The sequence below is a fragment of the Pongo pygmaeus genome, chromosome 23 (assembly GCF_028885625.2).
Source record: "Pongo pygmaeus isolate AG05252 chromosome 23, NHGRI_mPonPyg2-v2.0_pri, whole genome shotgun sequence".
NCBI classification, from domain to species: domain Eukaryota; kingdom Metazoa; phylum Chordata; class Mammalia; order Primates; family Hominidae; genus Pongo; species Pongo pygmaeus.
This window is the reverse complement of record NC_085931.1, coordinates 43,433,442-43,450,889: the sequence shown is the minus strand read 5'-3', so window position 1 is coordinate 43,450,889 and position 17,448 is coordinate 43,433,442. Positions and strand designations below refer to the sequence as shown.

General features: G+C 43.5%; 1 protein-coding gene across 1 annotated transcript in view; it reads left to right on the top strand.

Moving 5' to 3' along the window:
• Positions 1–17,448, top strand: part of BPIFC (BPI fold containing family C) — a 63,205-nt gene that overhangs the window by 21,845 nt on the left and 23,912 nt on the right. The window contains exons 6-11 of the mRNA XM_054469884.2: positions 5,430–5,558; positions 6,775–6,930; positions 7,068–7,131; positions 10,051–10,111; positions 14,843–14,934; positions 16,871–17,047. Coding sequence (XP_054325859.2) covers positions 5,430–5,558; positions 6,775–6,930; positions 7,068–7,131; positions 10,051–10,111; positions 14,843–14,934; positions 16,871–17,047 — 679 coding nt within the window. The remainder of the gene's footprint in view (positions 1–5,429; positions 5,559–6,774; positions 6,931–7,067; positions 7,132–10,050; positions 10,112–14,842; positions 14,935–16,870; positions 17,048–17,448) is intronic.

The window sequence follows — 17,448 nt, the reverse complement described above, 5'->3', positions numbered from 1 at the left end:
CTCCGACCCTTTGGAGTGATCATTCCCCTGGTGTCAATGACAATATTCTATAAAACCAAGAGTTTTTTTTTTTTTTTTTTTTTTGAGACGGAGTCTTGCTCTGTCGTCTAGGCTGGAGTGCAGTGGCGGCTCACTGCAAGCTCTGCCTCCCGGGTTCACGCCATTCTCCTGCCTCAGCCTCCCGAGTAGCTGGGACTACAGGCACCCGCCACCACGCCTGGCTAATTTTTTTTGTATTTTTAGTAGAGACGGGGTTTCACCGTGTTAGCCAGGATGGTCTCGATCTCCTGACCTAGTGATCCGCCCCCCTTGGAGTCCCAAAGTGCTGGGATTACAGGCGTGAGCCACCGCGCCCAGCCCAGAACCAAGAGGTTTTGACAAGGAGGAAGAGAGATGGTGACTTAGGGAAAGTTTCTGGCTAATGCTCTGATCTGTATAAAGTTAGCCATTCAACAAGTATTTATTGAGCACCTACTACATACCAAGCCTTGTCCTAGGAATAGGGGATATTAGGCTGGGCTCAGTGGCTCACACGTGTAATCCCAACCCTTTGGGAGGCCGAGGTGGGAGGATCACTTGAGCTCAGGAGTTTGAGACCAGCCTGGGCAACATGGCGAAAACCCATCTCTACCAAAAATACAAAAATTTAGCTGGGCATGATGGTGCACACCTGTAGTCCCAGTGACATGGGAGGCTGAGGCGGGAGGATCACTGGAGCCCTGGAGGTCAAGATTGCAGTGAGCCATGATTGCGCCACTGCACTCCAGCCTGGACAAAGTGAGACCCTGTCTCAAAAAAAGAAAAAGCAATAGAGAATATTGTAGTGAACAACACACCTGCCCTTAAAGTCCAATGGGAGAGATGGACATTAAATATATATTTACAAAACTAATTATTTAATTACAATCATAATGCCACAGCAGAAAAGTACAGGAAGAATTGTACAATATCATGTGTAGGTGGAGATGGGGAGAAACAGTATTTTCTTTTTTTTTAAATTTATTTATATATATATTTTTTATTATACTTTAAGTTCTAGGGTACATGTGCATGACATGCAGGTTTGTTACATATGTATACATGTGCCATGTTGGTGTGCTGCACCCATTAACTCGTCGTTTACATTAGGTATATCTCCTAATGCTATCCCTCCACCCTACACCCCCCCCGCCCCACAACAGGCCCTGGTGTGTGATATTCCCCTTCCTGTGTCCAAGTGTCCTCATTGTTCAATTCCCACCTATGAGTGAGAACATGCGGTGTTTGGTTTTTTTCCTTGCCAGGGATCTAGAACTAGAAATACCATTTGACCCAGCCATCCCATTACTGGGTATATACCCAAAGGAATATAAATCATACTGCTATGAAGACACATGCACACGTATGTTTATTCATACGTGTGCTATTCATACGGCACTATTCACAATAGCAAAGACTTGGAACCAACCTAAATGTCCAACAATGATAGACTGGATTAAGAAAATGTGGCACATATACACCATGGAATACTATGCAGCCATAAAAAATGATGAGTTCATGTCCTTTGTAGGGACATGGATGAAGCTGGAAACAGGTATTTTCATGCATTGGTAGACAGGGTAGATAAACCAATACAATCATTTCAGGCCTGTGCTGTCTAAACAGTAGCCACTAGCCACAGGTGGCTATTAAACACTAAATGCAGCTAGTACAACTGAGGAAATGCATTTTTATTTATTTGATTTTCATTAATTTTAATTATAAAAACTGATGCTCAGTTTGACTACTGAAAAGCTTTTAAGTATGTTTGGAACAATTTTGTAAGTTTACTTTTTCAACTGAAAATCTTATCAAATCTAAATACAGGTTGAGTATCCCTTATCCAAAATGCTTGGAACAAGACGTATTTCAGATTTTTAATTGTTTTGAATTTTGGAATATTTGCATTATACTTACTTATCATCCCAATCCAAAAATCCAAAATGCTCCAAGGGGCATTTCCTTTGAGCATCATGTCAGCACTTAAAAATTTTGGATGTGGGATGCTAAACATATATAGGTCAGTATCTCTCATAAAATCCAATGTCTGAATTGAGGTGTATCGTGAGTATAAAATACACACCAGATTTTGAAAACTTATTTTTTTAAAAGAAGAAAATAAAATATCTCATTAGTAATTTTTATATTGGTTACATGTTGATATGACAATGTTTTAGATATATTGGCTTAAGTAAAAATATTAAGAAAATTAATTTCACCTCTCTTTTCCCTTTTTAAAATGTGATTACTACAAGATTTTAAATTACTGTCATGTATTGCTTAACAACAGGAATGTGTTCTGAGAAATGCCTTATTAAGTGATTTCATTATTGTGCAAACATTATAGGGTGTACTTACATGAACCTAGATGGTATAGCTAACTACATACCTAGGCTATATGACATAGCCTATTGCTCCTAGGCTACAAACCTGTATAACATGAGACTGCACTGAATACTGTAAGCAATTGTAATACAATGGTAAGTACTTTTATATCTAAACATATCTAGTCATAGAAAAGGAACAGTAAAAATACAGTATATAATCTTATATATATGTGTATATATGTGTGTGTGTGGTGTGTGTGTGTGTGTGTGTGTGTGTGTGTGTGTGTGTATATGCTCTTTGACCCAACAATTCCACTTCTCAGCATCCTCCTTAGAGAAGTACATGTACACAGCCGAGCGCGGTGCCTCACACCTGTAATCCCAGCACTTTGGGAGGCCAAGGTGGGCAGATCATGAGGTCAGGAGATCGAGACCATCCTGGCTAACACGGTGAAACCCCATGTCTACTAAAAGTACAAAAAATTTACCGGGCGTGGTGGCAGGCGCCTGTAGTCCCAGCTACTCGGGAGGTTGAGGCAGGAGAATGGCATGAACCTGGGAGGCAGAGCTTGCGGTGAGCCGAGATTGCGCCACTGCACTCCAGCCTGGACGACAGAGTGAAACTCCATCTCAAAAAAAAAAAAAAAAAAAAAAAAGAGAAGTACATTACATGTACACAAGTAGTATGTATGAGGATGTTCACTGTGACATTATGTATAATACAGAAGTGCTAGAAAGAACCTAGATGTCCACCAACATAGGAATGCTTTTTTTTGAAATGGTACATCCATCCACAGTTTGAAATACTCTGCAGCAGTTATAAAGAATTGGTTAGAACTGCATGTATCAAAATGAAAATATTTCCAAGATATAGTAAATGAATCTCTGCCATCCTCTTCCCACAGTGGGACTCAGGTTGTGTGACAGAGACTAGGTAGGAAAGGATACATAGAAGAGGAAATATTATTAGCAAATAATTGTCTCTTATCAGCTATCACATTTATGTTTTAAATTTTTCTTCATCTTCATTCACAACAATCCCTTTCTCGGGTGCAGTAATTATACACAGATGAACTCATTTTGTCTCCCCCACCTACCTGTGAATAGCACTTCTTTTGAGTGATTGACTGAATCTGGTTAAGTGCCTTGCCCAACCAAGTTTTTACAGCTGGTACTAAACTTGGCTCCAAGTCAAGCACTCTTTGCACAATATGTGAAGTGGCATAGCCTCGTGGTGAAGAGTACAGTCTGAAGTCAGACTGAGGAGGGTTCCAGGTCTGGTTCTGCCACTTATATATGACTTCAGCCACTTTCCTTATCTTCTTATCTCTGAAATGGGGATTGCAAAGACAGCAACCAACTCATAGGATTACTGTGAGAGTTAAAATGAGCTAATGCATGTAATGCGCTTACCACAATGCCTGGCAGGCAGCAACCACTCAATAGATATTCATAATAATTTCTTTTTTTTTTTTTGAGACTAAGTCTCACACTGTCTCCTGGGCTGGTGTGCAGTGGGGCGATCTCGGCTCGCTGCAGCCTCCGCCTCCCGGGTTCAAGGGATTCTCCTGCCTCAGCCTCCCGAGTAGCTGGGACTACAGGCATGTGCCACCACACCTGGTTAATTTTTATATTTTTAGTAGAGATGGGGTTTCACCATGTTGACCAGGCTGGTCTCGAACTCCTGACCTTGTGATCTGCCCACCTCGGCCTCCCAAAGTGCTGGGATTACAGGCGTGAGCCACCACGCCCAGCTGTTCATAATAATTTCTTATAAAGCACGTGGCCATCTACCTTTGCAGATTACATGCAACTCACTGCCTCCTTGTTACCCTTTTGACATCCCGGAGAATCCTAGGGGAAGTCAACTCTCTAAGTTTCTCCACTAGCAAAGATACTGTCCACATAGAGGACATTTGGAAATAGGAGGAAGGCACGTTTCTGATTGTCCCAATGACAGGTGGGGAGGGACACTACTGGCATATGCACCAAATGTCCTGTAATGTGTATGATAGTCCTCTACAAAAATAGCTGTGCCAAGGGCTGGACGCAGTGGCTCACGCCTATAATCCCAACACTTTGGGAGGCTGAGGCGGGCAGATCACGAGGTCAGGTCAGGAGATCAAGACCATCCTGGCTAACATGGTGAAAGCCCGTCTCTACTAAAAATACAAAAAATTAGCCAGGTGTGGTGGCATGCGCCTGTTGTCCCAGCTGCTTGGGAGACTGAGGCAGGAGAATCCCTTGAACCCAGGAGGCGGAGATTGCCGTGAGCTGAGATCGTGCCACTGCACTCCAGCCTGGGTGACAGAGTGAGACTCTGTCTCAAAAAAAAAAAGAAAAGAAAAGAAAAAAGAAAAAAAATAGCTGGGCCATGCAAAATACGAATATCACCCCTTTCGTGAAACACTGGAACTGCTGAAGGAAAAATAATGATAGCAATGTTGTGCCTTTTTTTTTTTTTTGTCTTTAAATAAACTAAACAAGTAGATTGTTTGATTATTTACAAATATATTTCTAGGCCAGGCGAGTTGTCTCATGCCTGTAATCCCAACACTTTGGGAGGCTGAGACAGGAGGCTTGCTGGAGGCCAGGAGTTCAAGACCAGTCTGGGCAACACAGTGAGATCCTGCCTCTACAAAAAAAATAAAAAATATTAGCCAAGTGTGATGGCACATGCCTCTAGACCCAGCTGTTTGGAAGGCTGAGGCACGAGGATTGCCTGACCCCAGGAGTTCGAGGCTGCAGTGAGCTATGATCACACCACTGCACTCCAACCTGGGAGACAAATGAAACCCTGTCTCAAAAAAAAAAAAAAAAAAAAAGAGAGAGAAGAAAATTACATATATATTTCTAAACTTGCTCATTTCCCTCATCAACTGGAATCAAGGGACTTCCTGGTAAGAGTTTGAGGAGAATTAGGAGGCAGTTCCCAGAGACAGCCCTGCAGACAGGAGGTTCTTTTCTCTGCAGGAATTCACAATGGCCTCAATGGTAAGAGTTCTGCCACTGTGTTCCTAAGTTTGCTTGACTGAAGAGATGTGCTGGAAGAGTCACTCTAACTTCTTGTTTCTGGTTTTGCAGTATAAAAATCAGTGCCTTTTCATTTCCAAATACCTCATTGGCTTTTGTGCCTGGGGTGGGAATCAAAGTGCTAACCAACCATGGCACTGCCAACATCAGCACAGACTGGGGGTTCGAGTCTCCACTTTTGTGAGTATTCCACTGAAATGTCTGCAGCTGTTCTGGGAGAATGTGAGCAAAAATGGAAAATGTAGAAATTCACCAACGTTTTTGGCAGTAGGCTTCTTTCCCTTATTATTAACAATCTTTCTTAAAAACATTTTTTTTCCAGGTGAGGCTTAAATTAGGAAATCCCTGCTGGGGGGTTTTGGTGAAAAATATTCTTCCCTTAAAGGCAGAGCATGTGATCGAATGTCATTTAAGATTCTTTTAAGAAGTAGAAGTCCCTGACTATCAGAGAAACAGATGCATGCTCAACATTTTAGATCACCCACAAATCACTGCATGATCTTGAGCCAGCCATTCAACACACTTCCCCATCTGCAGGAGTAACTGATGGGAAATGGAGTCTTTCTCCCTCACACAGAGCTTGAAGGATGGTAGTCAGCTTAAGCCCGAGCCCAACTGGAAGGCCTTTGCACCCTCGTATAGAAGGAAGAAATCAGATTCAAGGTACTTTTACAGGCCAGTTATGATGTGTAAACCACTATTCTGGGTGTAATGTTTAGGTCTGCCTTGGTTGGTGCCATAGGATAACACATTCATTCATCCACTAAGTCAACAACCATTTATTGAGTGCCTACTATGTAACATTTATCCCCATCTAAAGAACTCCAGTCTTGTAGATTGTAGAGAAATGACACGTTCCCCACAGCAACATAGATTCATGTATTCATTCATTTATTCAATGACTCATCAACCATATGTTGAGTACTTACTCTGTGTCAGGCCACATGTTAAGTCTTGGGGACATGGAAATGAGTAACACACAATCCACTCCCTCAAGGAGTTCACAGACTACATCTAAGCATCACTTTCTCATCTATGCCCCTCCTGAATAAAGTGTTGCCAATCTTACCCTTTCTTTTCTCTCCCCAAACAAACATTGTATATGAAGGGTGCTCAATTCAAGCTCACTCACTGCCAGGGCCAGAGCACTCAGGGTGAAATAATTAGAATATCCCAATAGCTGTTAGCTTTCACATATTCAGTACTTCGTCTGTTCTGTGAATATTCAATCAGCACCCACTCTGCTCCTACCTGTTGTAAGTGCAAGGAAGTCAGAGGTGAACATGACAAAGTCACTGCAGTCCAGGAGCTCAGAGTCTCTGGGTAATCAGAGAAACAAGATCCATCTCTGTGCCTGACTCAGGCTTGGATAACCTTGCACTTTTTCTCTAAACAGCCAAGACACAGGAGGAGCTGATCTGTTTCTCTCTGGAGTCTACTTTACCGGTATCATTATCCTGACCCGAAATGACTTTGGTCATCCTACCGTGAAGCTCCAGGATTGCTATGCCCAACTGAGCCATGCCCACGTCTCATTTTCCGGAGAACTCAGGTGAGTGACAGCCCTGGGTTGGGCAGTGGCTAGTCAGGGGCTGGATACTCAGGCATCGCCTAGGGAAGGTTTACAAATGGCTGATTATGGTCTCTGAGTAACCTTTTTTTTTTTTTTTTTTTTCATTTTTTCCTTAGTGTTCTGTATAACTCCTTTGCTGAGCCCATGGAGAAACCCATTTTAAAGAACTTAAATGAAATGGTGAGTCTTTAGAGGGTAGACAACCACAGTAAAATGCCATTAGTAGCAGTTCTATCATCCTTTAATTAATTCTTTTTTTTTTTTTTTGAGACAGAGTCTTGCTCTGTTGCCCAGGCTGGAGTGCAGTGGCGTGAACTCGGCTCACTGCAAGCTCCGCCTCCTGGGTTCAAGGGATTCTCCTGCCTTAGCCTCCCAAGTAGCTGGGACTACAGGTGCCCGCCACCATGCCCGGCTAACTTTTTGTATTTTTAGTAGAGACAGGGTTTCACTGTGTTGGCCAGGATGGTCTTGATCTCCTGAACTCGTGATCCACGCACCTCGGCCTCCCAAAGTGCTGGGATTACAGGCGTGAGCCACTGCGCCCGGCCAATCCTTTAATTAATTCTTAATCAAGAAACCTTTATTGAGCATCTACTGTGTGCTAGGCACTATTCCAGGCACTTTCACACACATTAAATATCCTTTGCAACTTAGTAACAGTTTCTCAAATCCCTGCTATGTGCCAAATATTGTGGTAGGTGCTTGGGATGCAGAGATAAAGAAAACAACAGCACATCTCTCAAATTTCTTACCATAGGGTGGGCAAACAACCAACAAGAATTTACTTATTATGTACCTATTGCATGCTCAGCTGCCATGGACTAGGGTCTTTTGGGAATAGGACAGAGGGATACACTTATCTATTCAAAAGCTCAAACTCGGGCTTGTGAAACAATAATTAACTGAGTACTTGAATTTAGTATACAGTTACATGATCATTAGATTGAACAGGAGAGGTTCAGAGAAATGGAAAATTTTAAAGAAATAGGGCCTGGAAGTGTCCTGGGAGATAATTTTTAGAGGATGCAGAACTTGAACTAGATCTTAACATATAGGTAGGATTTGTATATGTAAGGAATGAAGGATAAGAAGAGGCATTTCCAGGAAATACAATAGGAATAAGTTAAGAAAATAGAATATATTAAGATCCCTTCCAAAGCTATAAGTATTCCAGTCTCAGAAGTCAGTGTCTGAAGAAGGGAAAGATGGAATTGGCTATGCACTCTCTTTCCAATACTGACCACACCTTCCCTGAACTCTTTACCTGTATTTTGGGGGAGATAAGGACAGGGATGAGGAGGACTAGAAAAGAAGGAAGACTCTTCTGGAAAAGAAGGGACAAAGACAGTGTCTGGCCACCTCCATCTCTCTAGTGCTCAGCTCAGTGCTTGACAGACATTAGATGCTTAATGAAAGTCAGTAAGGAAATTAACACTCAGAAGCATCAAGCAGCTCGTCCCAGGAGGTGGCACAGCTCATCCCAGGAGATGGCACAGCTGTCCAGGACTCGGAAGCCTTATGGTCCTTCTCCATCCTTACCTGACAGATGCTGAATGCCAATGAGTGTGCACATTAGAGTCCCTGGCAAAGTGCACTGTCATCCTCAAGGACCCCAAACTTGATCATTCCCGTTTGAAACGAGGCACGGTCCTTTGGCCTCTGACAGGAGGCCAGTGAAGAATGAGTTATATCACAGAAGCCAATAATTAAGTTTGCCTGAAATTGATTTATGGCTTAAAGATAATAGATGTTTCTATGATTCTCTCTGTGCCACTGGAAGATAGAAAAGAATGCTGAGACCACAGCTGTCTAGCTGTGTAAGACTAGAGTTCAAATCCTGGCTATGCAACACCTGGCAACTTACTTAATCTCTCTAAGCTTTGGTTTTCCCATCTGTAATCAGGGGACAGTCATGCCCCCCTCTCAAGGCTGTAGTGAAGGTGAAATGGAGTTAAACCAACAACAGCTAACACTTACTCAATGCTTACTATAAGCTGGGCAATTTTACATGGATTACTTCCATTTCTACTCACAACAACATGATGAGGTGGATACAATTATCATCTCCATGCAAATGTTGCAGATGTGGAAACTGAGGTCAAAGAATACAAGTAACTTGCCAAGGGATTCAACCCTCGGCCCCAGGCACCCAAGCCTGTGTTGTAACTACTATGCCAAGCACATCAATGAGCACACAAGAGGCACATCAGTGCTGATACCTCTGCCCCTTCCTAAAAATATTAATCTGACTCAAGACTAATTTTCAAATTCCAAAAAGGTGGCAACAAAATAGATCTCTAAGTAGATCTCTGATATAATATGCTCTCCAACTAGCCCAGGGGGAAAGTAAAAGCTCCAGTTCTGGGGCCGGGTGCGGTGGCTCACACCTGTAATCCCAGCACTTTGGGAGGCCGAGGCGGGTGAATCACGAGGTCAGGAGATCGAGACCATCCTGGCTAACACGGTGAAACCCCGTCTCTACTAAAAATACAAAAAATTAGCTGGGCGTAGTGGCGAGCGCCTGTAGTCCCAGCTACTCGGGAGGCTGAGGCAGGAGAATGGCGTGAACCGGGGAAGCGGAGCTTGCAGTGAGCTGAGATTGCGCCACTGCACTCCAGCCTGGGTGACAGGGCGAGATTCCGTCCCAAAAAAAAAAAAAAAAAAAAAGGCTCCAGCTCTAACCATTCCAGGTAGGGCATGCAGCTGCTCCTAGAGGAGATAGCAAGCTGGCAGCACCCCCGGCAGTCAGGAAAGATACAGCAGCTCCAGCAGCAGGTTCCTCGGGTATAACAGCATGGACTGGGACGCATGCCCTATCATGTCACAGAAAGAAACAACAAGGGCTCACTCACTCTTTACAGGGCTGATTGGATGTAGTGCTAGTTGCTACAAAGTTCAGCTGGCATTCAGTGACATACCACCCGTATCTACATAAAGCGAGGCCTGTAGACATCAACAAATTTAAGAGAAAGTCTCGACAACCAAAGGGATAATGACTGCTAACCAGAAGGCCTTTGTTTGCAGGGTCTAGGCCCATCAATAAGGGGTTCCAGTACAACGTGGTAACTTGCTTTTTTCTTTTTATTCCTTTGTGGCCAGCTCTGTCCCATTATTGCAAGTGAAGTCAAAGAGCTAAATGCCAACCTCAGCACACTGGAGGGTGAGTCTTAGAACTGTCTTTTCCAGATGGTTGTCTTCCCACCTTCAAAAGCTGGTACTGTCTGGGTTTGCTTTTCAAGGCAGTATAGCTTGAGCTCTCCATCCTGCTTCATATTCTGTAAATTAGAGCCCCAGGAAGGTGCTTGGGAGGACGTGCCTTGTGGTAGGGCATATGTACTCTTTGGCTAATAACTAACTTCACTGCTGCAAGAGGGGTGGCTCCAGGGGGATGAGATGTAGGTTCACAAATTAAACCCTCACGAGCACTAACCTAAGCAGTGGCATTACATTCCTTCTCTTCAGAGGGATTAACATTAATCTTGACCAGGTTATTCTGGGGTTCTCAGCCTGCAGTGGGTGCCCTGAGCATCAAGTCCACGCACCTTAGCATGGACTACAAGACTCACCACACCCTGTCTCCTACTTACCTCTCTCTGCTTCATCTTTCTCTTTACCTTTCTCTGCCCCATCAATCAAACTATTTCCACTGCCCTCCTCACCCCTTGCCTTTGCTTTTGCTGTTTTCTCTGCCTGGAAGAGCTTCCTCTCTCCTCCATCCTTTCATTCCTTTAACACAGGAGTCTCCAATCCCTGGGCCACAGACAGGTTACAAACTGGACTGCACAGCAGGAGGTGAACAATGGGCAGGCGACTGAGCATTACTGCCTGAGCTCTGCCTCCTGTCAGATCAGTGGCAGCATTAGATTCTCATAGGAGTTCGAACCCTATTGTGAACTGTGCATGCGAAGGATCTAGGTTGCATGTGCCTTATGAGAATCTAATGCCTGATGATCTGAGGTGAAACAGTTTCATCCCGAAACCATCCCCCGCAACCCCAGGCCATGGAAAAATCATCCTCCATTAAACTGGTCCCTGGTGCTAAAAGGTTGGGGACCACTGCTTTAACAGATATGTATTGAGTGCCCATTTCTAAACCTGCAGAGTTTAGCCAGCACTGTGCTAAACCCTGGAGGATTTAATCCTTTCCATTCTCTACCTCTCTTTATATGTTGTGTTTCCTCCTCTTTATATTTAAGACCCAGCTCAGACATAGCCACTTCCAGGAAACCTTACCTGACAGCCCCCACTCCATAAAGTTATGCCTCCTCTGTGCTCACATGACACTTTGGACATCTCTCTCTCTCTTTGCACTCCATCCATTCATTCACCAATGGTGTGCTGAGCACCTGAAATAGACTGAGCACTGTTCTTGGTGCTAGGGATGCAGCAGTATTCCGAGGCAACAGACATACCTGCCATCATGGGACTAGTGGGAGGGGACTAGTGGGAGGAGACAGACAGCAAGCAAGATAAACAAGTAAAATTTAAGTTATGGCAGTGATAAGTGGTAAGAAGAAAAATAAAGCAGTGGAGGAGCTGAAGAGGAACTTCCATTCTAGATAGAGTGACCAAGAAAGGCACCACTGAGCAGGTGGCATTACTAGAAAAACCCAAAGGGAGTAGAAAGTGAGCCGCTGCTCAATCTAGATGAAGATTCCAGATCGAGGAAACTGCAAGCACAAAAGCCCTGAGGTTGAATATCTCAAGTGTGCTGGGGAGGCTGTGAGAAGGACACACTAGGAGCAGGGGGTTGGGGGAGAGCAGGCAATGAGGCCAGAGATGAGGAAAGGGGATGGTTTGATCTTCAGGGATGTGTAGGGACTGCAAAGTCCACCTCTTAATCTAAGATGGGATGCCTTTGAAGACTAAGGCCGGCATGACCTAACTTACAGTTTAAGGAGATCAGTCTGGCTTCTGTGCTAAAAAAAAATAGATGGGAAGGAAGGGGGTCAAGGACAAAAGCAAAGAGACTACTTAAGAGATGAGTGCAGTGACCCATACAAGTAATGATGGTGGCTGGCCTAGGGTGGGGTGATGAAGATGGTAAGGCATGTTGGGATTCTGGATATATCTTGAAGGTCAAGGCAGTGGTATCTGTCCAACAGATCAAATGTGGGTCACGAGACGAGTGAAGGGTGACTTTGGTGGGTAAAACCCTAAGCAGCTGGAAAATTGGAAGAAGGGATTTAGCATTTATTGAGATGGGAAAGAACATAAGAACAAGTTTGTAGCAGGACCATCAGGAGCTCAGTTTAGATCAGCCTTTGCTGTGTTGGATTATAATTTCCTATTGATATATCTGTCTACTCCCCAAGACTATGAGTTCCTTGGGTGCAGGAACTTTGACTCACTGCTGTGCCCCCAGCGTCAGGCACAGCACCTAGCCCATTAGATTAAGAAATATTGGATTGTGGCCAGGCACAGTGGCTTGCTCCTGTAGTCCCAGCACTTTGGGAGGCCAAGGTGGGAGGACTGCTTGAGATCAGGAGTTCAAGACCTGCCTAGGCAACATAGTGAGACCTTGTTTCTATAAAAAAAAAAATTTTATATAGAATTTTGTCACCTAGACTGGAGTCTAGGTGACAAAGTGAGATCTTGTCTCAAAAAATATATGTATTAGACTGATAAATGGATGCAGATGGATGAAAGAAAATGAATGGATTGGAGATGTAGGGAAGGAAAACGAGATGTAGTGAGGAAAGAAGTAACCAAGGATTGCCATGTTCTAGCTTTCCTTGAGCAAGTTCCTTTACCTCTGAGCCTCATTCACCAAATCTGTGAAATGATTGCTGTCCCTCAGAGTAACGACTTGAAAGTATTTTAAAAATTGTGGCAATGGCCAGGCACAGTGGCCCACACCTGTAATCCCAGCACTTTGGGAAGCTGAGGCAAGCAACTCACTTGAGGTCAGCAATTCAAGACCAGCCTGGCCAACAGGGTGAAACGCTGTCTCTACTAAAAATACAAAAATTAGCCAGAGGTGGTGGCGCAGGCCTGTAATCCCAGCTACTTGGGTGGCTGAGTCAGGAGACTCACTTGAACCCGAGAGACGGAGGTTGCAGTGAGCTGAGATTGTGCCACTGCACTCCAGCCTGTGTGACGGAGCAAGACTCTGTTTCCAAAAAAAAGTGAAAAATAAAAAATAAAAACTATGGTGGCTTAGGATAATATTATTCCTTTATCTTAGCAAGACACTTCATCTCTTCTTGCTTTTCCTCTCCATCTATGACATGCAAGAAGAGAGAAGATATGATGCTCAAGTAACTTTCTCTAGAACAGGGAGTAGGTCTTCATATTGTAGAACACATGATGGTGGTCAGGAAAGCAGCTCTCCAAAGCCGAGTGGGAAACCTGAGCCCTGAGTCACTGCACATACAACTAGCTTCAGACACTAAAATCTGTGCTTTCATTTATTTTTTTTTTAGACGGAGTTTTGCTCTTGTTGCCCAGGCTGGAGCGCAATGGCACAATCTCGGCTCACCGCAACCTGCGCCTCCTGGGTTCAAGAGATTCTCCTGCCTCAGCCTCCTGAGTAGCTGGGATTACAGGCGCGTGCCACCACACCTTGCTAATTTTGTATTTTTAGTAGAGATGGGGTTTCTCCATGTTGGTCAGGCTGGTCTCAAACTCCTGACCTCAGGTGATCCGCCCACCTCAGCCTCCCAAAGTGCTGGGATTACAGGCATGAGCCACCACACCCAGCCCAATCTGTGCTTTCTGGAACTTCACCCAGAACTTCACCCACCACTGCACCCTGGTCCCCTTGACTTCTGCTTTATTCTGAAAATGATAATACATAAAATTATTTGGATTAGTAGCACTGTGCCTAAGAATGTCCTTGGCCTCTCCAATTTAGTGGACTTTATTTTCTCTCACACAATCTGTTTCTAAAAATATTTCTAATGACAACAGTAAAGCATACTCCTTGTAAAAAAAAAAATAAAGTTCTAACTGCAATTTATAACATCAAACTGAAAAGTCTTTCATTATACCAACCCAATATATATCTCTAAATATTGATATGAGTTTTGTGTTTGTACTAATTTCCTTTTTAAAAAATAACTATATAGGGCTGGGTATGGTGGCTCACGCCTGTAATCCTGGTACTTTGGGAGGCCAAGGTGGGTGGATCACTCGAGGTCAGGAGTTCGAAGCCAGCCTGGCCAACATGGTGAAACCTTGTCTCTACTAAAAATATAAAAATTAGCCATGTGTGGTGGTGGGTGCCTGTAATCCCAGCTACTAGGAAGGCTGAGGCATGAAAATTGCTTGAACCCAGGAGGCAGAGGTTGCAGTGAGCTGAGATTGCACCACTGCACTCCAGCCAGGGTGATAGAGTGAGACTCTGTCTCAAAAAAAAACAAAAAACAAACTATACGTGCATTTTGTGTGTTTGTATGTGTGTATACCTAAAAAGTAGTCCTCCCTTATCTGCAGTTTTGCCTTCTGCAGTTTCAGTTATCCGTGGTCAACCATGGTTTAAAAATATTCAGTATCTCAATGTGAATTTGAGAGATAGAGAGACCACATTCACGTTCACATTCACATTCCTTTTATTACAGTGTATGTAGGGGTTGGTACTGTCCACACTTTCAGGCATCCACTGGGGTCTTGGAACATATGCCCTGCAGATAAGGGGGACCACTGCACACCAAAATTTTAGTGATGCTTCTCTCAGAGTAATACGCTTGGAAAAAATTTTCACTTTCTTCTTTTGATTTATCTACTTTTCCTGGGTTTTCAAAAGATAACATGTATTACTTATGAAAAGCAGGAATTGATCTTTTAAACAGAGAATTTAAAATTATATTGTTCTAGATAGACATCATTCATATATTATACTATGCCTTTAATGAATATGGATTTTCTTTTTTCTTTGTTGGTTATTTAGTTTTAACCAAGATTGACAACTACACTCTGCTGGATTACTCCCTAATCAGTTCTCCAGAAATTACTGAGAGCTACCTTGACCTGAACTTGAAGGTAACTTTATCATCATCAGAATCCTCAGCCTGGCTGTCAACAGCCAATATTTAGAAAACAATGATTATGTACCGGGCGCGGTGGTTCACACCTGTAATCCCAGCACTTTGGGAGGCCCAGGCAGGTGGATCGCTTGAGGCCAGGAGTTTGAGACCAGGCTGGCCAACATGGTGAAACCCCGTCTCTACTAAAAACACAAAAAATTAGCCAGTGTGGTGGCACATGGCTGCATTCCCAGCTGTTTGAGAAGCTGAGGCAGGAAAATTGCTTGAACCTGGAAGGCAGAGGTTGCAGTGAGCCAAGATCGTACCACTGCATTCCAACCTGGGCGACAGAGCAAGACTCTGTCTCAAAAAAACAAAACAAAACAAAACGAAAACAAAAACAAAAAACAATGATTCTGTACAGAAGGAAATATATATATATGCTCTCCGAATAATTTAATTTCCTTTCAAGTGACTGCCTCATGTTTACACCTTTTCAAAAGACTCTTGAATGTTTTATTAATAAGCAAATGATTGTATTGTACAACATATGTCTGCCGTCTTCAGGAGAAGGATCATATGTCTTTGCCCCTAGGAGTAGGTTTGAGGCTAGCAGGCAGCTAGTAGAGCAGTCTGCATTTATTGGAACTAAACACATCAGTAGCTGGTACACGTTGGCACTTCCATTCCTAAGTGTTCAGGTTAGTGGATTTAACTGAGGGCTACTGACCTCTGTCAGGGCCATAAGCACGTGGAATTAGTGTTCACTGATCATGGAAAAACAATCATTGTGCTTATGTTTCATTTTGCCCCAAAGCTAATATCATTGTCTTTTAAAATGCATATTGGCTCATATTTCACTCACCAGAGTCTTTCAACTCAGTTCAATGTTGGACAAGACAATACTTGGTAATAACGCCCTATAGCTAATGAGAACAGTGATAGAAATGCTACAAAAAAATGCCTTAAACCATTTGGAGTCTTGGGTTCTTTCTGTGATTCCGCAGGTACTCAGCAGACACAGATTTTGAAGGTCAAGTGTTTGTCACCACTACATGGCACCTCAGGAAGTACTTTTACTCAGAGTTGTCCTTCCAGCTAAATACACCTCCTTCTTTGTCTTAGAAAAGTTCAAACAAGGGTTCTCATTGGGTTACACCCTGGGGTGAACAGACACACCTAAATATGCTCAAGAATCCTAAGAGCTTTTTGAAAAATAGTCACTGGTCAAGGAGTCAGAAAGCCTTAACAGTTTTTCATCATTACTGAGTTTCTAGTCTTCTTCTTCTTCTTCTTCTTCTTCTTCTTCTTTCTTCTTTCTTCTTCTCCTTCTCCTTCTCCTCCTCCTCCTCCTCCTCCTCTTCTTCTTCTTCGTCCTCCTCCTCCTCCTCTTCTTCTTCTTTCTTCTTCTTCCTCCTCCTCCTCCTCTTCTTCTTCTCCCTCTTCCTCTTCTCCTTCTCTTTCTCCTTCTTCTCCTTCTCCTTCTTCTTCTTCTTCTTCCTTTCTTCTTCTTCCTCTTCCTCTTCTTCTTTTGGACAAGGTCCCCCTCTGTTACCCAGGCTGGAGGCTGAAGTGCAGTGGCGCAGTCACAATTCACTGCAGCTTCAACCTCCCTAGTTCAAGGGATTCGCCTCTCTCAGCCTCCCAAGTAGCTGGAACTACAGGTACACGCCACCACACCTGGCTAATTTTTGTATTTTTTATAGAGACGGAGCCTGCCATGTTGCCCAGGTTGATCATGGAAAAACAATCATTCAATCAATTCAAATTCCAGTGCTCCAGTGATTCACCCACCTCAGCCTCCCAAAGTGCTGGGATTATAGGCTTGAGCCACCACGCCCAGCCTGAGCTTCTGGAATTCTTATTCTGACTTCAGAGGGTCCATCTTCTTAGTCTTCTTAGAATTTGAGTTTTCACCTGATACGCTGGTCTTTCTCTCTGTTTTCCCACAGGGCGTATTCTACCCACTGGAAAACCTCACCGACCCCCTCTTCTCACCAGTTCCTTTGGTGCTCCCAGAACGCAGCAACTCCATGCTCTACATTGGAATCACCGAGTATTTCTTTAAATCTGCGTCCTTTGCTCATTTCACAGCTGGGGCTTTCAATGTCACTCTCTCCACCAAAGAGGTGAGGAGAGTTAACTGAGGATGTCAATGGTCACCATCATTCGGCCTTTTTATAAGCATCCTATTATAGAACTTTTATGCCATAATTTCGATTCCTGGATCTTTTTAGGCTATCACTCCCAGCAAGACAGTGAAGGAATGAGGGAATTGTGGAGTGAACATTGTTACGGGTTGAGCATCCCTTATACAAAATGCTTGGGACCAGAAGTGTTCTGGATTTTGGATTTTGTCAGATTTTGGGATATTTGCATTATATATACTTACCCATTGAGCAGCCCTAATCTGAAAATCCAAAATCTAAAATGCTCCAATAAGCATTTCCGTTGTGTATCATGTCGGCATTTAATAGTTGGATTTTGGGGCACTTTGAATTTTGGATATTCAGATTAGGAATGTTCAACC